The sequence below is a fragment of the Aptenodytes patagonicus genome, chromosome 2, assembly GCF_965638725.1.
Source record: "Aptenodytes patagonicus chromosome 2, bAptPat1.pri.cur, whole genome shotgun sequence".
Classification (NCBI taxonomy): domain Eukaryota; kingdom Metazoa; phylum Chordata; class Aves; order Sphenisciformes; family Spheniscidae; genus Aptenodytes; species Aptenodytes patagonicus.
The window spans coordinates 160,629,136-160,651,679 of record NC_134950.1 but is presented as its reverse complement, the minus strand read 5'-3'; the positions used below and the strand labels follow the sequence as shown (position 1 = coordinate 160,651,679).

The 22,544-nt window shown below is 38.5% G+C and overlaps 1 protein-coding gene across 4 annotated transcripts in view; it reads left to right on the top strand.

Moving 5' to 3' along the window:
* Positions 1-22,544, top strand: part of ZMYND11 (zinc finger MYND-type containing 11) — a 108,217-nt gene extending 85,673 nt beyond the window's left edge. For all 4 annotated transcript variants that reach the window (XM_076331904.1, XM_076331902.1, XM_076331903.1 and 1 more), the window contains 11 exons: positions 3,064-3,141; positions 3,548-3,640; positions 5,114-5,201; positions 6,426-6,481; positions 7,199-7,276; positions 7,822-7,940; positions 9,778-9,985; positions 11,871-11,939; positions 13,816-14,088; positions 15,175-15,360; positions 20,150-22,544. In XM_076331904.1, the coding sequence (XP_076188019.1) occupies positions 3,064-3,141; positions 3,548-3,640; positions 5,114-5,201; positions 6,426-6,481; positions 7,199-7,276; positions 7,822-7,940; positions 9,778-9,985; positions 11,871-11,939; positions 13,816-14,088; positions 15,175-15,360; positions 20,150-20,272 (1,371 nt within the window). In that variant the 3' untranslated portion in view covers positions 20,273-22,544. The remainder of the gene's footprint in view (positions 1-3,063; positions 3,142-3,547; positions 3,641-5,113; positions 5,202-6,425; positions 6,482-7,198; positions 7,277-7,821; positions 7,941-9,777; positions 9,986-11,870; positions 11,940-13,815; positions 14,089-15,174; positions 15,361-20,149) is intronic.

Here is a 22,544-nt window from a genome sequence, read left to right as displayed (position 1 = left end):
TACAAGTATAAAGATCCTGATAATCTTTTGGGGCTGGATTGAATCATAGCAGTCTCTTTGAAAGAAACTTGTTGAAGTAACGAGGTTTGCAGTGGTATATCTTAGTCGATCTGGCTGTGGAAAAAGATACGCAGTGGATCTTGCCACTTTTACAGATTCACAAGCCACCATCATTGTTTTCATTTCCCAAAAGTAGGAAATTAAAAGACCTAATTTTCATTTATACTTGATTCTGTATCACTCTGGCTATAAAGGGACCTGCAAGTGGGTATATTTTCTTGTGTCAGAGCAATATAAATAGATTTTATGCAAATCATATCCCCCATCTAGTATTATCTATTTTCTTGCATTAAGTGGCTCTAGGTTGACTTCTCTGAGAACACTACAAGTCTTCAAAATACAAAGTAGGGTTTTTTTAATTAAAAAATTACACATTTTCCATTATAGCTTCCAAAGAATGTGTGCGTGGTACCTCCTAAAGGGCTAATCTTTGTTGAAAAGTGAATGAAGCTGTTGGATTATATCTTGCTTTCTACAAAGGGTGAGCAACCTTGCCATAAAAAGGCATTTTGCTGGCTCATAGGCTCCGATTCCCTAAATTCATTACCTTTCAACATTTAGTAGAGGAACCTATCTGAAGATCAGATTTTTCTTAAAGTAAATCAATGTAGGGAATTGAAGGAAAAGTGGAGAAATTCAAATTTGCCTGAATTGGCAAGTTAATTATATAATTTTCTTTGGTGCTTAAGATGATATTAATTGCTGACATCAATAATGATACAAAGCCAGCTATCTATCTTTTCTTATGATCTGAAGGATAAGACTGTAAACCATCTATCTTAACACAGTCTCTTACGAACTGCCTTGCCCAGCAGGGCATGAAAAATGGTTTGCATGAATTCTGAAATACTTTCAAAGGATGATAAATTCAGAACCATGTCAGAAAAAGAGGTGTAGAAGAACTAGTCAGTGCAAGTGAATTTTATTGTGTCCTAATAAGTTTCAGTCTTTTAAAATGCTGTGTCATTAGCAAGCATACAGCGCTCCAGTGCCTAAAATGACAGCAGCGTTTCATAATGCAGATAATTAAATGCAAACCCATGCATTTAATGCATTTAATGCATGGGTTTGCATTTGCAGTAGCAATGTTGGTTTATGCAAAACTGAATAGGTGAATTGAATTCCAGCAGAATGCACATTCTCACGGCAGACAAAGTAAAACATGAATATACAGAAGGTGATTCAGACATACAGCACAGGGTAAAATTCTGTCTTGTTCCAGAGTTTGGAAGGAAGGTCAGGGAACCATTAATATTATGAAAATAATGCATAAATGCACTGTAAGCGTTAGAGAGACCTGGTGCTGGCCCGTTCCACAATAGTGAGTTTTACCCAACAGTGGTAGTGTCCTGTCAGGAAAAAGCTATAGTGTTGTTATGCGTACTGTAGTATCTATATAGGTTCATGGCTGAACTGATATTCAGCACGGTTTGTAATGATTCTATGCATACCGTTAAGCAATCAAATAAACAGCTTCATTGGTAGTGCTGTGTACAATTTTGATTTAAGAAGGAGGCATTAAGTACAATCCTGAGATGTATAGGTTGCACACTTGCTGTAGCACAAGGGCCAGCCTGTGATTTTCAGTGTCTTCATTGTCTTGCAGGAGGAATATAAGCAGAGGAGACACAATCAAATTGTAGCAATTTTTTGCGCTAATGTGTAATTTTTAATCTTGCCAAGTAAATATGTAAAAGTAGTTGCTCTGTTCTCAATGTGTCTACTCCCTCTATATATTCAGAGTCATATATAAGTAATTCAGTTAAAAATAGCACACTTCTAGTGATTAATAGTTCATAAGCCTCATACCTCTTTCAGCTACCTATTAGGACATGAATTCTCTTTTTTCTTGTGTTTGCTAAGCAACAGTCATCTGCAGAATTATGTGGATCTTGCTAAAGACCATAAAAAATTGAGGATGCAGGTGTAACTGAGCCAGTTTGGTCCACACAGTTTGCATACAGGTTGTGATGTGAGGCATGAGAAGGGGAGAACTCAGCTTGGCCCTCTGTGTTCGGAGGTGTGAGGAGGAGTAAACGTTTTTGCAAGAGATGTGAGCAGTTAGAAATCACTTCAGGATAATAAACCTGGAACCCATGCTGTTGTTTCACTGCACTTTTGTTTTGGAGAACTACTGTAGGCAAGAGCAAGGAGGAGAGAGCGCTTTTCAGCCAGCTGTTGTAAGGCCATGCAGAACTGTGCACAGCTGCTGTGACCTGGAATTGGAAAGGCTGGTTTGTAAGAGCACGCTAGGCATTGGCAGAGAGCCACCTTCTCTTTAGCAGCACGTTTTCTGTATGCAGTGCTTCCCACTAGCCTGGACTGACTTTGAAGGGTGGGGATAAGTCTCTACTAGTCTAAGATGAGGGGAAAAAACTCTGGATCCTGAACTGCTAAAAAGAAGCAGTCTGTGTTCTGGAATCTTGGATTAGATTTTGTGAAGGAAGAACCACAAAAATCAACAACTGCTATGTTTCTTGAGCAGTAAAAAGTGCTCTGAGTTTTTACTGGCTAGAGCCTATTTGACTTCCTCCTAGACGGTGTCATTTTGCCTAGTAAGCACATAATTTGTAGATGGTACAGGATATTCTTTTTAAAATAATTTCTTATTTTTCAAAAAATATTAATGCCTTGCTAATAAAAAGACCATTACATAAATTTCAAACTGCTCCCTAAAATGCCTTTCTTCATTGCTTTATTCTAATTAGACACTTTTTTACATGAGAGGTTTTGACAAAGTATTATGGATACAAGTGGAAATAAAACCTGTAATTCTTCTGTAGCTGAAGTCCTCAGCCCAGACATAATTCAAAGCAACATATATAGCTGTTGTGATGTGTTAGTGTTACTAATTTCCCAGAAAAGATTTTCCCTAAAAAATTGTGTGATAATGTGATTCAAAGTTACCTTTTCAAATAATTTTGTGATGCAGAGAAAATTTTTAATGGATGAATTTTGAAGTCAAGTTTAAAATGATAATATGATCCTGTTTTTCTTTGACAGAGTATCAAGAAGAAAAACACAAGTAAACAAGAGATGAGCACATACCTACGATTCATAGTCTCTCGTATGAAAGAGCGGGTGAGTCTGAAACAGGGAAGTTTATCGAAGTGTTGGGTTGCACTGTAGAGGATGCATTGTGGTTGGCCACATGTGACTGCGCAGGGAGGAGGGCTACAAGAGGGTGTCATTTTATTTCCCCTGTCATAAGCGGTGTGTGTATTTCAACATACACTTACCATGTCTCATTGCTCAGATTAGTATCATTCTGGCAGGAGTAGTTTATGCCATGGACCTGTGGCTCCTCTGAAATGGACGTTTTTCAGGTTTGAGACACATGTAATCTGTCAGATTGTGGATCTACATTTTGGCCTTGGGTATTCCCCACCTGAAATATTCCAAACTATAGCATTTTTTAAAATCTTTTTTTTTGTGTTTTAAGCAGATTCTAAATGCAATAACTTACACTGTCTTATGGTCCTTTCAGGCTATAGATCTAAACAAGAAAGGGAAGGACAACAAACACCCAATGTATAGAAGGCTGGTGCACTCAGCTGTTGATGTTCCTACTATACAGGAGGTAGAGCAACTTGCTTTCTAACTTCCACACTTTTTATGGTGTCTTTTAACAGTGAAGATAAACCTTAAGGACTAAAGCACTAACCCTGTTTAATTCTCCTTATGATCAGTATTTCAGTATTGTGTCCAGCATTGGATATGGGAGCTTAAAATTTCAAACTTTTCCTCATAAATAGGTAACCAAGTAAAACCGTTTTGAGTGGTGCCTAGTTTTCAGACATAGTGTCCTCAATTCCTTTTGTGCTAAGGTTTTACTAGGAGCTGTAGGTAGCTGAAATCTTTAGAGAAGGTACCCTTTATCTAAGTCACTGAATATGGACTTGAGTGCCCATGTTTGCATATCTGGCCCAATGTGTTTGACCGTATTCCAATTTTAGTCATTAAGGCCTTGTGTAGGTGGCAACTTTATAAACATTTAAATGATTCATAAAGAACCAATTGTTTTGTTGATCACAAAAAACCAAGACTCACATAAACATCTGTTTTGCATTAATCGTTCCAAAAATAAAGTACCAGTAAATATGTTGTTCTTTTTTTCTGAACCAAAGGTCTGACCATGACTCATGTAAATCAACTGCACATGACCAAAATGAACAGCACATTCATCTTTATTCATTGCTGCAACTGGATTACTATGCGATGCTGTAGTACATATTGCCCTTTACAACCATAGGTGTGAAAAGCCTTTATTTTGTTATTGTTATTGAAACACATGGATAAACAATAGCTTCACTGGCAGTTTTGGAGACCAACACTACTGGCTGGCTTGAAGCACTGGTTGAGCCTGAAAATAGGTCAGGCCTTCCTTTCACTGTGTCACCTTCACCTGCTTCTACAGAAGGTCTTTTGGCCTAGATAACATCCTAGAAACTGATGATGTTTTGTTTGATGATTGGAATTCTAATAGGTGTTCTTGACAGAGCACAACTGAAAATGCTGCATTCCTTATCAGACAAAAGACCATACTAGGAAAATGAACTGCATGGCTCCATGTAGGCATTTGTTACGAGTTTGGAAGACTAAGGCAATCAGCCTTCATCAGAAAACACTGACTGTCAAGTGAAGATCCTGGAAGTATAAAGGCAGTCAACATTGATTTGAAACTAGCTGGTATTTTAAGGTACAAAATCTTCACCTCAGGGAATATATTTTAATTTGAACAAGTGTTCTGGGCCACACCTTATGATGAAGCTACTCCAGATTTACCTTGTTATAACCAAGAGATCTTTTTTTTAACCTTAGTCAAGTATTAAAGCACCTGTTTTACTTCTGGGCATTGCATAAAGGGACCAATGCAGCCAGTGTTCAGGTACTAACAAACCATGTCAAAGAGTTGTAAGTATTCCTTCTGTGTACAGGAAAGGCAGTGCCTGATCTGTGTTGCATAATGCAGATTTCTGTTAAAGCTTAGCTGCATAAAACAGGTACAGCACTTTAACATTTTTTTCACAGTCCTATGTTTTCTTTTGTATAGAAAGTAAATGAAGGAAAGTACAGGAGTTATGAGGAGTTCAAAGCAGATGCTCAGCTGCTTCTACACAACACAGTGATTTTCTACGGAGGTAAAGTACTACATTTACTGCTTGCTTTATTTGATTTATCTTTATCTGTAGGAAACTCACAAGTTCAGGATTGAATTTGGTATTAGATAATCTTAAGTGTGGATGAGGTCATTTGAGAGCCCTTAAAAATCAAAGTAAGCTGCAAGAGGACTTTGCAGGGTTTTTTCTGGCCCACCCACTGCACAACTATTTTCATCGTCTCTGGCTAAACCTGTTAGTGGGAATTTGCACCTTTGCCATCCTGTTTCTTCTGCAGCCTAAGTCATAAGTCAGTCTATACTGCAGAATTCTGCTAGTATACATGTGTTGTTCTAGGGTGGAAAGAGGTCTGATCTCTGATGTGCTGTCAGCAGAAACATGTACTATAGACACGTATTTTTCACTCGTGGGCAATATCTGCCACATTGCAACAGCAAATGTAGCTACATCCACACTAGAAGTGTCCTGCTGGTGCAGTGTGTGGAGGTACAGCCATCAGAGAAGCTGCCAGCCACTGGGAAGGTAATAAGTGACTGTTTGATATGGTGGGACAGTCTGATTGGAAGTGGAAAAACACCACCACCGTGTCCAGAAGCTATAGCCAGGTCCTGTAACAAGGTTCTCCAAGCCATCATTTCGGGAAGGATGTGGTTCTCCCCTGCAGACAAGGCCCACGTCAGGAACACTGGGAGGGGGGTGGGACCAGTCTATTTGCAGCATCAGGAGATCCATCAGGATGATGATGTTGGTAGGGAGAGATGTGAATGTGCTAATAGAGAAATACACAGGTGTAAAGGGAAACACATAGTGATAAATAGTCTGTGAAGCATTACTCTGAGCAGAAATACTTATGTGATTGTATCAGTGTTCCTGTCAAGTGGTGATAGCAGAGAGCCATGTTTTAGGACAGTTGCAGTGTGTCGTTAAGACACTAGCAGAGAAAGAAACTGGATCCATATTAAGAGCAACCCTGTCTCCCTGCTGCTGCTTCTCAGATATGTACTTGTATTGTTCAGTTTAAAAGCTCCCAACACTATTTTTGCATATAAATGTGAAAGAGAAAACAAATATAGAACTGATTGTTAGAAAATTTTAAATGGAAGGGTTATCCAAGTGACTAAATTATGTTTTGTATTCTCAAGCAAGACAATTACAGCATGGAAGTCATAGCAATGATGGCTGCAAATCTTTGTGAGCACTGTGATCAAACTGTGATTGTTCATACCATTTATTTTTAATTTATAGCGGACAGTGAACAAGCTGATATAGCGAGGATGCTTTACAAAGACACATGTCATGAAGTAAGTAGTACCAAGTAACCAAGAAGTAGAAAAGATACTTGATTTTCATTTCAGAATCTAAGAAAATTGTTCTTCATATTACAAAAATAAAAAGGGTGTGAAATTTGTTATAAATTTTCCCCTAACTTTCAAAGAGCTGATTCAGAATTCCTTTTTCTTTTTTTTTTTTGCAACTAGACTGTCATTTGGAAAATACCGATATTCAAATTCTAGTTTTGAAAAAAATCTAGTAATACATAATTGGACTAGAAATAATTGTACTTGCTAATATAAATTGAACCTGAGGTGAGATTCCTACCAAATTCTGTAATTGGCATTGAAACATTTCTCAACATTCAGAGGAGACCAAAAAATAAAGCTAGGGGAGCTGTCACACTTTCTCCATTTGTACAGTTGAATTACTTCCTTCAGAATGTACTTTAAATATCTGATGAATTTAAAGAACTGTTCTTTGCATTTTAGCTATAATAAATCATTGAGTTGAATTAGCCTCCTCCCTCTGCCTTATTTTTCTAAAACATGAATAATGTTTCTGCAGCTTGTCGTTCATCCACTCTCAGCTCACCTCAGTTTCACACCTCTAGTTTGCACAGACAGAAGTAACTCCACCAAATCAGCAAGCAGGGCTGAAAAATTTAACTGCTTAAGAGAGAGAGATACTACTGAAGTCACATAAATAGGATTTTTTTGGCTTATTTACCTTTTTTTGTTTTTCAGCTGGACGAACTACAGCTTTGCAAGAACTGTTTCTATTTGTCAAATGCGCGACCTGACAATTGGTTCTGCTATCCTTGCGTATGTTGCTGACACAGATTTTTATTTGTTTGCTTTTATGTATAAAATCCTGCAGTTTTGGTGTCATTAATGCATTGAATATTCCATTTCAGTAGGCTTGTTTCAAAAGCATGGTTAAGACTCTGTAAGCCTAGATATTTTACACAAGTGAAATGTTGATTGAAGTTCAAAGCTGTAACAATATAGGTTATAAAACTTGGTTATCAGCCAGTTACAACAGTCTCACAAGAAAATAAGGAGCTTACAGAAATAAAACTTTGCTCCTGGATGAAGCTATAAAGGCAAGTTTAATTTGGGGGCTGCTTAAGATCTCTGTTTTCAATAGACAGTTATGCCCTTTTCAGACTTTGTATTTTTTTTTACTTTGATCCAAGCAATACATCTAACAGGGAAATATGTATTGTAAGAAGATAAAAATGAACATAGCACTAGACATAAATAGCAGCCATATTCTTAAGATACTAGCATAGTATTACAGCAAAATATTTGTGGGAGAAATCAATATAATACTTCATATCCAATAATAAATACAACATTTTTTCCAGATACCTAATCATGAGTTGGTTTGGGCCAAAATGAAAGGCTTTGGGTTTTGGCCAGCCAAAGTCATGCAGAAAGAGGACAATCAAGTTGATGTTCGCTTTTTTGGCCATCACCACCAAAGGTAATTTATTAATTCCATGTGCTGCTTTTTACAAACAATACTTAAAAGAATTTATCTCATCTATCATGTTGTAAATCCTGGCTCAGCTAGTTGCCAACATTAGAAAGACTGGGTGCTTTGCCATCATTGTTTCAGAAAATTTAAAGCTCAGGCTAACACATCCGAAGTTGCCAAATGGCTCAGAGATTCCCTTTCCACAGTTGCCATAGGGGTGTTACTTAATGCCATTTTAATTAAAGAAAGCAAGTGAACTTCAACTATTTCTTCAAATCAGTAGCAGCCTGTTAATCCAAGCCAAGGTGAAAATTGGAGAGAAATGTACTCTTACTACCAGCAGTATTGACTTCGTGCAATTTTCTTTTCTGAGCAGGCACATTGCAATTTTGTGTTTTAATAACATAATACACATCACAAATGTTTGTCTCACTGCTAGAACTTTGACAGAGCTCCTGCTGTGAGCCAGTTTGCAATTTTATATAACTCTTTAGATTGGAACCTTCATTCTTAGAGATCAGCTTTTACTTCCATCTCCAGTCATTTGTTCAGCATTTGGGGAGGGTTATAGTAGTGTTACCACAGTGGATGTACTGATTTTTTTTTGCTGTTTGATTTATATACTTATAATGTTAGGAGAGGAGACATTTGCAAAGTAATTAATGGTTTTTGGGAGGGTGGTATATTTTGGTGCATCCCAAAAGGGCCTAGACAACTCAGTAACAGTGTTTTATGAGGCTGTTTATTTAAATTGCTTTTAGTGTAACTTGCACAGTATATAACATGTTTGCATTTGTTATATGAGCTACCAAGATTTCCAATAGGTATAAAATGGGTAAAGGATCTTTATTTGTGTTGCAATCACAGCGTGATTTACCTTGAATCTGTTTGCAAATGCAGCTTATCTCATTAGTAGTTTTGGCATTAAGGTCACACAGCTTCAAACTATTTAATAAAGTAACATGACACTTGTGGGATGAGGTGCTTGCAACTTCTTAAACGTGTGCTCATAGAGTAGGCAAAATACATTTTACTAGAGTGCCATTGCTTAGTTACTGTGCTGGACTTGGATGAAAGGCCAAATTCCTAGTTAGTGTAAATTAGCATTCTTTCCTTGACTTCACTGAAATCAAATGTGTATTGCAAGAACTGAGAATCTGGCCGCAGACATTTAATTTGTTACAGTATTTACTCTGTTATGTAGATGTGCATGGCAGTGTCTCTTTTTCTTTCATGTCCAATGCTGCTTGGTATAACCTTTTAAAATGTCAAGAGCTGCCCAAACTCTATGAGGACTCTCTGAAAATATTTAAGAGGACAAAGTACCTTTGGAACCAAGTCATTGGCATGAATTCAGTCCAAAAGAGCATGACAGTCCCCACGTGAGTTCAGGACTGATAGACAAGGGCCCAAACTACAAAATATCTCTATTCAAGGTGATAATTTGGTACATTCCTTGACAGTTTTAGGAAAGAGATCAAGGGCTAGATTGGATTAGCATATGAATCTTCAGTGAAGATGTTTCTGTGTCTGACTCAGGGCATTGAGCAAGAGAACAGGTGGGAGATTGCTGTTGGTGCTGGGGGAGGTTTGTGGCTCACCAAAAATGAAAGAGACTTTCAGCCATAGCACCTACAGCTAACAAGTGCTTAAAATAACAAAAATGTCTAACGGTATGCAGTCCATTTTTTTTCAAATGTGTTGAATATACAAAAATCCTGAGTAAAAAGGAATTGTCAGTGATCAGCCACTGTGAAAAACTGCTTTTGAAGTCAGTTTCTCAGGTCAAGGTCCTTCATCTGTATTTAATATTTCTGAACCTGTCTCTACTGTGTATTCACAGGGCCTGGATCCCCTCTGAAAACATTCAAGACATCACAGTTAACATCCATCGGCTGCACGTGAAACGCAGTATGGGGTGGAAGAAGGCCTGTGATGAGCTGGAACTGCACCAGCGTTTTCTTCGTGAGGGGAGATTCTGGAAATCAAAGAATGAGGATAAAGGGGAAGAGGAGGCAGAGTCAAGTATCTCTTCCACCAGCAATGAGCAGGTGAGTGCTGCCACAATGTTAGCAATCAGGGCAATTTATTAAAGGGTAAAAAGATGACGTATTTTTTGATTAATCTACTGCTGAATTAGCCTTATGCTCTGTCTGCAGTTTTGTGGTGACAAGAAGAGGGTTCAAAGGCTTATTTTCCCTATGTTTTGTGGCTCAGTAGTAGCAAGAATATAGTTTTCCTCTTTCGTCAGTTTCTTGGATGACCTCTGGGAAGTTTTAAAATGTTTGTCACCTACAGCACCTTGATGAGACAGACCAAGATTTCTAAAGTTAAATAGGAATGTTCAAGTTAAATGTCACGGATATCAGATAGACTGCAACACTGCCTTCTTGGACTCCCATCAAGGGACAGCCCTGTAGCTGTTCAGCCTTTTCACAGCTGGAGTGTGTTCACTTTGGACTGTATTCTGCGTTACAGATCCCTGAGTAACACCAACCATGACATTTTCAGCAAGTCCAACTGAAGTTAGGTGCAAACGTTGCACTTTGAGGACCACGTGGCCAGCAACTGATTAAAGTCATCAAAAATAATTCTGCAAAACAAGAAAAATTATATTGCTTTAACAAAGGTGAAAAGCACAAAGGGCCAAGATACAAAACTTTGCATTGCCATATGGAAATTCCCTTATCACAGCTGAACCTTGCTAGTCATTCATTGTCCAAGAGGATGTTATATATTCACTATTACAGACTTGGCAGTAAAATTTTCATATCTTGCAGGATGCTTCTCTGTATTTTTGGCAGCCTTTTCCCTGGCAACATCTTTTTTCCTCATTTAAAACCACCATCCTCTCTCTAAGTCTGTATTTTAAAAAAATCAGCGTGTTTTGACCCTCTTCCTTTGCCCTTTTGTCAAACAGTTCTATCATCCAATTTGTAGCTAAAAACTTAAAGCTTATAAAACTGGATGTTGCTTTAAGGGGATGCTCCTTATCAAAGTGGTTTTAGGTTTTTTTAGCCTGGTTTGCTTAGCTAACTCTTTGTAGCCCCTTTATTTAATGTCAGGTCTGCAGTCAGGCAACAATGTATGATGAAACAGGAAAATGGTCACAAATAATATTTCTGAAAGATAACAGAGGCATTTTCCCAGTTTTTCAGAAGTGTCAGTTATAGGGTTTAAAGTGTCCGTTTGCATATTTTCTGTTCCACCCCAGCTGTTCATCCTTCACTTGGTTAATGCTAATACCCGTTTCACTGGTTTCCCAGATACAGCAACATAAGAGTAGCCGTCAAACTCAGCGCTTTGCAGTAATCTGCAGTATCCTGTCACTAACACTAGCTAGTACTGGATGCTTCACAGACAGGAGTAAGAACTTTGCTGTAAGCCATTGCAAGATAATATACCATCCACTTAGATCTCACCCTTGTTTCTATTGCTGGAGATTGGCTTTTATTCTAAAGCATGAAGTTTCATACCCCTCCAAGCATACAGTTATAATCAATTATAGCAAGGCTGGATAATCTTACTATCTTTACATATATACATTCTCTTTATAATTATTGCTGTTTTCTGGCTTCCAACAAGATCTGCTGCCTAATTATGGGTCACTGATATCAGAATATTCCAGAAAACAAGTGTTTGAACTTGTGTGTGAAATGAAGAAAAGAATGGTTAAGGGTATTTTAGCAAATACATATTGAATGTTAGAACTTGTTCATGAATTTTGTTCCTTCATGCAATCATAGTCATCAGTGATAATGTGGAAAGTTTATTGTGTGCACTTCTCATTTAAGAACAGTATTCAACTTTCTATTTGCTAAATTAAATAATTGCAAGTAATCGAAAATAAAAGGTACATCAGTCATGTTACAATGAATACTACTTATATGAACTGGTTTTTGGAATGATTCAATATGCTTTTCTTAATGTTCACAGCTGAAGGTTACTCAGGAACCAAGAGCAAAGAAAGGACGACGTAACCAGAGTATGGAACTCAAGAAAGAAGTAAGGAACCTCAATTACCGTGTTTGTAGAGACAGCAAAGTACAAAAAGTCTGAAATTTTAATAGACACTCCTTCGGTTTCTGACACCTTTTACTGATTTTACAGTATTAATCTTGGAAGTTCCAGCCCCATAGCTTGGTCCTCCTTGCTAACAAACATAATGGCACCTCCCACACGCAAGCCACTGGTGTCATTGTGGTAATATTCTGTATCATGAATAAATCAACAGTCAGCTTACGACATTTATTTTTTTTAATGACAGATTCAGGCTAGTTAGTAAGTCTATAAACAGCAGAAATTAGGAAGTGTTTTGCACGATCAAGAATATTGAGTTTATAAAATGTCATATCCACCCTTGTCCGTGGAACTTCCTTCCTTGTTTATCCAACTTGCACAGTGAATGAAGTGGGGGAAACAGAAACCTATGATCATGTAACCAGGGGACTGTATTATTAAGCTCGTACACAAGGGGGCAGTTGCTGAGACAGCCATAAATCTCATATTTCCTAACTTTTGAGTACTTTTTCCTGGCCTTGTTTCAGCTGCATGTTGAACACTAAGAAAAAGTTGCACATATGCACAGTCCTTGGAAGAGGACTCAGGACTCCATTACAGAGGAGGGTTCAGGTATTTTAGCACCAGCGTCATGTGGGATGGCCCTGGTACCTGAAATACAGACATTGCCACTCCTAATATCTGGGCACCTGCCTCCCTGTTGTATCTAATACCGCAGGGCTAGCTCTGTGAGGCACCTTCATCAACGGAGGCAGTGACACACAGTTTGTGTTCCCTGGGGCACAAGCTATATTTGAGTGCAAGACAGGGAGACATCCTAGTCTCGTCATTTTTATTGTGTTTTCTGTCAAGCAAATGCTGTAATTTGCTTCATATATTTATGTCTTAACATTTGCCTTATTAGCTCCGCTCATATTTGATCAGTGATCCAGAAGTCAATCACAGTGACCTATTAGAGAGTAATTGGTTGCAAAAGGGAATACACAGACAGCCTTTTGATTGGTGCGAGCAGTGCCCCATCACACTACAGGCACAAAGTCCAGTCCTGAGCAAGTCTGGTGTTACAAGGGCTGTGTGCTTCGTCTGTACACTGTTAAATGAGCTTTAAAAAATCTAAGTTAAAAAAAGACAAATGTTCGTCTGTGTCTTCAGACACTTCAAATATCAATAAGAGTTTGCACGGATATTCCTTCTATCTGTTCTAAAGAGCAGGAACAATTGGTGTTAGAGTGTAATAACATAGGCTGCTAAATTCAGTACAGTACACTACAGTAACTATGATTTCTTTCTTGATAATTGTGTAATTACAGAAAGCTTCTGTGGTCATCCAAGTCTAGTTCTATATTATTGGAAGCAAGACTTAGACGCTCATTAGTCTTTCATCTTCAAAGCACCTTTGAAGTACTAATCAATCTTTGCAGCAGTTCTATGAAATCAGTGGAATATTACAGACTCCAGTGGAGCCTGTTGGGCCAGAGTAAGCCCAGAGTTTGCCAAAATAATTCAGGCACCTTGGCCACACAGCTACAGTCTCTTCAAGGAAAATGGTACAGGGAAAAATCTATAGCAACCCTTTAGTAATCCCAAGGGATCTGCAGTGATTCAGCATAGCCTCTGATGTTGGTGGTACTTTTTGGGAAGCGAGGCTGGTGAGTGTGGCATACTGATGCCATACGTGTGCTTTCTTCTGGAGGGCTCCTAGCTGAAGTCAGAAAAGCCTGACCACTGAAGGTCTTCAACAGACACCTTTCACATTAATTGTGCTGGCATTAGTCATATAACATTTTTTCTCCAGGGGGAACTGAAAGTTAACTTGTTCTATTTTGATACCTGGATTTACAAGTTTGTTCTTTCTCTTTAGGAGCCAGAACCTGAAACTGAAGCAGTAAGTTCAAGCCAGGAAATTCCCACAATGCCTCAGCCCATTGAAAAAGTTTCAGTCTCAACTCAGACCAAGAAGTTAAGTGCCTCTTCTCCAAAAATGCTGCATCGGAGCACCCAGACCAGTAATGATGGAGTGTGTCAGAACATGTGCCATGACAAATACACCAAAATCTTTAATGATTTCAAGGACAGGATGAAAGCTGATCACAAAAGAGAAACTGAGAGAGTTGTGCGAGAGGCAGTGGAAAAGGTAACACTTGTCAAACACCACCTACACTCTGGTTTGAGGAGAGGAGGAGTGTGGATTTTTTTCACATTCTTTTCTATTTTTGTAACATCCACCCTTAAGAAAATGAATAAAAAACCTTTTCCAAAGAGACCACATAAAAATAGTCTTCTTTATTGCTATTTAGACCATTTCTATACCAACAGACCTTAGTTTAAACAGAAAACTCCTGCTTTTTTTGATTCTTGTCCAGTGAAATCAGTTTTTGACCCAAAAGTGAAACTAATTGTTCATTCATGAGTATCCGTTTCCAAAGCCTTTGTCTCCATTGTCAAATGTGATTGTAAACAATGGCATTGTTTAAATGCTATTCATAAATAATTCTTCTTCTGTCAATCTTCTGACCTAAACATTAAATAGATTCACTGAAATTTGTTTGAATTTTCTTATCTAATGATAACCTGTTTAAAATTCAATATCTAAGCCTGAGCTGGTCACCTTTGGCTGGAGAGAGCAGGACGATTTAGAGGAGGGTTTGTTTGACCTCTCTTAAGTACCTGTCTTAAGACAAGATGAATTTCCTTCTGGATGAAAGACTATGGAATGAACCTAGGGAGTTAATCCTGTAGGATTAAGACACCAAACTTTTAGATAATTGAGCAAGGGCAAAGGAATCCCACTGACAATGAACACTAAAAGGTACCTCTTCCTGAACTCAGGGATGTTCTATTTTGTATTTTCCATTGTGCCCTCACTATAGATTTATATGCAGTTTTAGATTTGGAAAAGACAAAATCTTTGTCTAAGATAAAGTCATAAATTTGTAAACTGATCATTGACAAAATATACATGGAACGTATTTAGCTGTTTTTGTAGATGCTTAGCAGAATAGAAATACGGTGACATTTTTATTTTGAATGTTTCTTATGGGATGGAAGTTTTGTTATAATTCTAAAGGAGAAAACTTTTTGTTTTCTAAATAGGAGATATCTCTAATTATGTGACCTCCACCCACATCAGTAATAGGGGTTTAAAGAGTAGAGGTTTAAAGAAGATACTTTTATTCCAATAGCTGTCCATTGACTTCCTTTGCTGACTTTCTTATGGCAGCTGCGTACAGAGATGGAAGAAGAGAAAAGGCAGGCTGTAAATAAAGCTGTGGCCAACGCACAAGGAGAGATGGACAGAAAATGTAAGCAGGTAAAGGAGAAGTGCAAAGAAGAATTTTTAGAAGAAATTAAGAAGCTAGCAGGCCAGCACAAGCAACTGATTTCCCAGACCAAGAAGAAGCAGTGGGTAAGTGTCAAAAATGTATTACAAGAGAATAAGTGGAAATGTATAATGCATACTGCAGGCCAATTGAAGGTGATTTGTTCCTCACTTTTAACTGCACCGCTCTTTCACTGATCTTTCAGCTTTAAGGTTTTCTCCTTCATATTACTGCTTTCAAATTTTCTTAACCTCCAAATTTAAACTCGAAGTTCTGGTTACTTTCCATCTTAATTATGTAGTGTTAACAGCACCACCTTCTTGAGTCCAATCCAATGTTAGTATCAAAATATTTTTTCTAAATGCAGTTTTACCCCATGTAAGACATGTTTTGCATTATGTTCACACTCCTTTGATCTCAAGGCCCCAGAGGGTACAATATCTGGCTGCATCAGTTTGGATTCCCCTGCTAATAAGGCTGGTAGTGATATCCTTTTGGCCTTTTCCTTTCCTAGCTTTTTCTGCAGCTCTTTTATGTTCTTTTGTATTTAAGACATGACTTTCTGAAATATATTTCCCTCCCTTGTTCAGTAGTTAAGCCCAAATCTGCAGCATTGTCTACAAAAAACATGCTTGTATGCCCTTTAGAAAAGTGAAAACAGACATCTAACTTACCATTCTGTTACACGTTGCAAACTTTTCCCTCTTTTTGTTTGTTTTGTGTCTCGTGTTTTCTTTTCGAGCCAGAAGTGTGTTCTCCCACATGGCTGTACAGCATCTACTCAAACATTGCAAGTACTGTAATACTGTGCTGCTAGCCTATAACAGAGTACGGGTGGAGACTGTTATGCTGAGGAGCAGTGAGCCTGGCACACATACAAACTTTGCTATTTCTTTGCTAATTTTCATAGAACAAGGAAATGAAAGCCAGCCTTCAGGAGATCACACTGCAGTGTAATAGCCATCTATAACATACAGTGGGGTGGGTACAAGATTCTCTACTCGCCTCCTTTTAAGCTTTGATTTTGCCAGATGCGGCTGAGAAGCGTGTGGGTGCCTTGCCACAAGATGGCACGCTGATCTGAGCAGCGATGGACAACCGCCGTCCCGCTGCCACTGCTGCCCGGGGACAGCCAGCTCTGGCTCTGTCTCGCAGCTCCTGTTTGTCTTCCGCTGTAAAGGGCTGTTTGTTTATGTTCAGCCTCATCAGTCCTTGTTCTTACAGATGAAACAATGGTTCCTGCAGAGAAAACTCTGCTCTGTAGAAGACTGAAATAAATACTAAGGCGAGACAATCAGTTGCTGACTATCACAGTTACGAGTTTGGTTTTTTGTAAAGAGAAGAATTACTTCAAATGCCAGAGCTCCTGTAGAGTCTTCATTTCTGTTCCTAGTAGAGATTTTACTGTGGGTGTTACGATACTGCAGTACTTGGATCTCTGTCAGTTAGAAAATTCCTCCCTGTCTACCTGTCTCTGCAGACTAGAGAAGTTATTGAGGTCTCCAACTTCATCAAGTTACTGTTTAATGAGTCACCAGCTGCTGGGGTCTGCATGCATGCTTTTGCCTGTGGCACTTGAGAGGGAAATTGAATTGCCTTTGCCCACTATAGAACTACGTCAGATTAGCTCTTTTCTGTCAAATGTTAAGAGTGCACATGTGAACTGTTGCCACCATTCAGCTGATAGGCAGTAACTCAATCACAGTAACTTGATTGTGAGTCTGGACTCTTAGCTATAGCTGCTTTTTGGTGTTTTTGAAGGCAGAATTTATGAAAGAGACTCCTGAGACTTACTTTCATCAGCTCCAATGTGCCTTTATCATGTCCTTTAGCCTAATCAGAGAGTGCCCTGGTGCCACATCACTGCATCTTATGATCATGTGCATAAAGCCTCTTTCAGAGCAAGACAATTAAAGATATAAAGAGTATTTGACAGTCTTGCCTATTTCTGTGGCCCCAGAACTATCTGTCAGTCACCACCTTAAATGAAGGCATCATACAGGCAGCTGGTTTGCATGTGGCAGGAGAGGGAGGGAAAGGAGAAACACCTTTGCGCTCAAGCTGATGGATCTGCCTGCCAACACACAGCCTCAGGCGGCTGGAGTTGGTCCAATTACACAAGTCCCCAGTGATTTTTTCCTTCAGTGGTACTAATGACAGTCCCTGGTGTGTAGTACCACTCTTGTATGCTGCTATTATAATGATACCTCCTTAGAAAAATCTCATGTAATTAACACACATACTAAATGAGTTTTGGTGACTTTGCTTTTTAATTAGAAGCAGAGACCTCTGGTTTTGCGTAATGCAGATGTCTTGGCTTGGGAATACAGCTGCTGTTATTCATGCTATATTTGTCTTTTTCTCATACCTAAAAAAAAAAATCCAGTCAGGATGAAGGGATCATTTTGCTGGTGGTGTACAGGCACATGAGAAGACGCGCTCCCAGCCCTCAGGAGCCTAACGCATAGTTAAAGAACAACATTTTTCTGTTGCTCTAACTGGTCACAGTCCCCTTGGCTTAACCCAATTTCATTTTTATACCTCCAGAAAATTTGGATTTAATACAGATACCTCAAGTAAATAGCAAACAAAAGGAAGAAATGTAAAGGCAGGGATAACGATCATGAGATTATGCAGTTTGATGGCCTCCAGAATACAGGCTAGAGGGCCGGACTTGACAATGTTTCTTTTTTAATTTCTCCCAGTTCTTTTATTTGCATATAAGCCTCATTTAAATTGGTGCATAGTTCATTTTTATAGGTAATTTTTAACTTCTGTCTCTTTCAATTATATTTAAAAATATATTTATTCTAACTTGCAACAGGTTGTTTTTAAGTGAATGAGCATTGTCCGTGATGTGTACTGTCTGAAACAAAAACCCAAGTGATTGATAACATTTAGAAAGAGGAAAATACAAAGAAAAGAGGAGGGCTAAGGCCAGCTGGCATTTTGCCTTGTCTGCCACATGTGCTGGTACCAGCTTAGATGACACTATTTTCCTTTTGTAAGTGGAGATTTACATCCCATGCTTATGGCCAGCATATGTAAAGGAAAGTGCAGGACCCACAGATCAGTTGTCCTCTCCTGTCTTAGCTTTTTTTGATCTCTCCAAGGAAGCAGATGTGAAGCTGGTCTCTGGGCTGAGGCCCATGCTGTACATAATGGAGAGACACAGCTGTTCCCTGCACCTTTCCAGCGGATGATCCTAATGGTTCCCACAGGCTTGTGGGCAGCCAGCAACATGAAAAACCAGGAAAACAGCTCTCGAGAGGACACTTGTTTGCGGACGTTTCTACAAATAAACTTCCCTGGAGCTAAGTTATAAAAGGAAAATGGAGAGTTTCCCTTCTCACACAGCTAGGGCAGTCCCTTTTATTGCTGATGTAAATAAATAGTTATTGGTTTAGCCAACGTCACTGTCAGCTTTCTTGGATCTGTCTTTTAGTGGTGTGTAGGGTTGTTGTGGTTTTGTTTTGTTTTAAGACAGTTGGGTTTGTTTTCTTTGTAATTCTCTGTTTTATTAACAATGCTATAGCTAGACAGGACATAAAAAGTAAATTGTGTGTGATTCTGTGGTTTGATAGCAGCCTGCACAGACTGTGTGATATCCCTCCCTCTGTTCCCCGTCACGCAATAAGCATTTCAGACTGGATTTGTAAAGATACTCTCTGATTTTGAGCAGACCAAATTCAGAAAGACAAACCTGAGATCATTAGAACCTGACTTTCAAGGGCGCTGAGTATAAGCGGTTCCTTTAGCAGCAATGCCGCCCTACTTCAGAGGGTTTTGTCAGAATGATAGTTAATGCTTTCGCAGCACTCCCTGAAGGGGTATAAAACTACCTGGAGACAGGGCACATTGCCTGGCTAGGTGCCGTACCTGCTTGTTGACCACCCGTGGTGTTGACCAGCATGTCAATTCCCTTTTTTTAGTTCCTCAGAGGCCATGGGGTTATTTTCCACGTAGCTCTTCCAGCTACCAGGAAACTGGGGGCATTCTGTGTGTTCTGGGGTAGAAATCCTCTTTGCTGCAGCACTCTCCAGAACCAAGTATTTTGGCAGAAATCACAGGCTGTGCAGCATCTCTTTCTTTCAGGAGCTTTGTGCCATCCTGGCAGGCGTGACAAGGGGCAACAGCCCATGTAGCCATCCTGTGTATGACAGACCTTCTCTGGTTTCTGAAGACTTGAAGGAAAAGGCACTTTCTTGCTCTTTTCAGTAGCACTGATGTGGCACGAGGTTTTCTTTTCACGAGATTGCAGCGCTGTCTGGCAGTCAGCAAACCCCAATGACAGTAGCCTCTCTGCAGACCTATCCTAAATGGGCTGTAACAAGCCACTTGGTAATGAATTATTCTTTTCTGCAGTGATGTTATTGTTGTGACCTTTGAGATTTGCCTAGCCCAGCAACCTCTGGACAGGTCAGGCTTGTAAAGAAACCTCAGAAACGCCGATTTTCAAGCTTGCACGGAACCTGTTCCCACCAGAAGTGCCTGTTGATTTATCATAGCTTTTAAGAGATAGATCAGGGTGCTATCATACAAATGTAGGGTAAAAGATGGTTCCTGCACTGTGTGGCTGAAAAATGTCAGTCCACTGCCCTGAGAGATGAGTTTTCTTAAATGAGAGATGTTTTTTTCAAAAGCAATAATCCAGACTCCGGAAAATATGAAAGCATTGTGCAGATTTGCTAAAGATTGCTGCTTTACTCAGCATGTGTGAAAAATGCCCTCCTGCCTCTGGATGCCCCAAGCATAAATAAAAAAGAAGTATTGCTCTGCATGTGCTGGTGCATCCACGAGCTGGTAAGAACACTTGTGCGTTGGTAAGGAGGGATCCTGGGAGGGTGGTAATCTCGTCTCGTTTGTTCTCTCCAGTGCTACAACTGTGAAGAGGAGGCCATGTACCACTGCTGCTGGAACACTTCCTACTGCTCCATCAAGTGTCAGCAGGAGCACTGGCATGCTGAACACAAACGTACCTGCCGCCGAAAAAGATGAAAGAGTTATTCCTCCCCTAGAAAACCACCCCGATGATTGCTATTCTCAGACACAGCGGTTTTTGTTTCCAAGAAGCCAAAATTGTTTAGAATTTGCTTCCCATTTTGCACCAGCCTTTAAACACTTTTCGTAAAAGAAATTTTGCACAGTAATTTCAATCTTCTGTTTAATGCTCCTCCAAAATTTTGTCAGCGAAATGAATTTAACATCTGTGGGAGCAGGTTACTTTAAATAATTTTAAACTAGAGGATTTGTTGCATTTTCAGCAAATTTTAAAACATTTTTAGGTTTTACAGAGATTTTAATCTTTAAAAACAGCGGATCTAAAAATAAAAAAATCATGCAAGTTTAACAAAAGGAACATTTAAAAACTAGATCTGAATGTAAGAAGTATAGAACTGTTTCAGAAAAACGAAGCATACTACCTTGATGTAACATTTATTTCTTAACCTTGTTGAGCTGGTTTTGTTCAGCTTAATTTTACTGTTTAAAGGCATTATCTATTGGTTATACCAGTGGGTACATGATTGAATTTAGGGAACAGGGTTGACACAGCAGGTGCTAGTCCTGCATATTTTTTCTTAAATATTTCCCAACTGTGTTTTATTTTCATTATTTCTTTTCAATATATAACTTTTATAACAAAATATTAGCTTTGATCTTGTAGTTTGAAATCACAGGGAACTGGGGTAATCTTTTACTGAGCTGGATCTTAGAGAAAAATGAATATTTAAATTTTGAAGTTTGCACATTTCATCTTTGTCCTAACATGAGTGCTTGTAACCAGAATAAGAAAAGCCAAAAAACAACAAAGAAAACAAAACCAACTACCTTTATTCATACACGGAATTATGAGGCATACAAATTTCTTTATTGCGCCCCCCTTCAGCCTCCCCAATCCAACGTCATTTGACTGCCTATGATCTGGTGTCACCTGGTCCATTGTAACTTGAGAATGAAAGGAGAAAAAGCACTTAAGTTTCACAGAAGCCGTTATGTTTGTAGTAATGGGTCATTGCCTAATAATGAGCTCCATCACTGTACTCAGAATGAAGAATAATGCATGTTAATTTTCTTGTATTAAAGATGCCGTGATTTGTAAAAAGTCTGTATTTTGCGGAATGTCTGGATTAAGAAGCATTACCAATAGGAATGGATCGATAGTTGAAAAATAATTTCCTTTTTGTTTGTTTTATATATAGATATATGAATTGCATCCATGTTCAGAGACAATTTTTTTAAATAGATGTAAAGCTTACTTAAATAGCTTTTCTTTTAAAGTGTCTCCGCATTTTAGTTTCTTTCAAAGATTGGTCTTAGACTGAATCATATGCCCATTAATCATCCAGCTATTTTTTGAGAAGTTAGAGGAATAATTTGTAAATATTTATTTAGATCTTTGATATTTATTGAAAGCAATTACATGATGGACCGATGGAAGCTGAAGAATCGGGAGGAAAGCCTTTAAAAAAGTTTTCTCTAGGATTTGTCAGGGTCATTGTAAAGCGAAAATATAACTAAACTTCTGTGAACTACCACTGAAATCCTGATCTTTTTTACCTACAGTGGTGATATAAGTTAATTGACTAGATACTGCCAAATAATGCCCAATATGTTGCAGAAATTAAGTGGTAAGTTGATTGGAAAAAATAGTAAGCAGATGGTAACTTGTATTACCACAGCTACATTATTGCCTGATAAATGTGTAATTAACTTTTGTCGCCTCTGTGTTGTGACTGTAAAACACTTCACAACTAAAAATCAATCTTGTTCGATTACTTTACAAGTTCCAAAACTTCGATCCACCCCTATGAAAGCAAGTTATTGTGGAAATATTTTTGGTGTAAAATCATTCCAGAATATGTAATATTTAACTGATAGCTGCATGAAAGTAAGATTCGTGTTACTTTGGCTTTTTTGTCTCTGTTGACACGGTTGCACATTTCCAAGTTACTACAGCGTGAAAACTGTGTGTTTTAAAGAAAAAAAAAAACAAAACAAAAAAAAAAAAGATTGTGGCCTGGTTTTGTATAAGTTTTAGGTAAAATTACAATTGATTGTTTTAGGAATCATGATTTAAAATTAATTTTTCTGCAAATCATAAAGCTATATTAAAGTGTTGAGCTTAGCCACTATGCACATTGTAATTATTCATTGTGGCTGTCCAGTTTATGATGCATTCTGGCATTTTGTAAGCTGCTCTGACTAGCAATATATAGAGTCATTTAATGTGTTAACATTGGTTAATAAATGTATTTAAAAAAAAAACTCA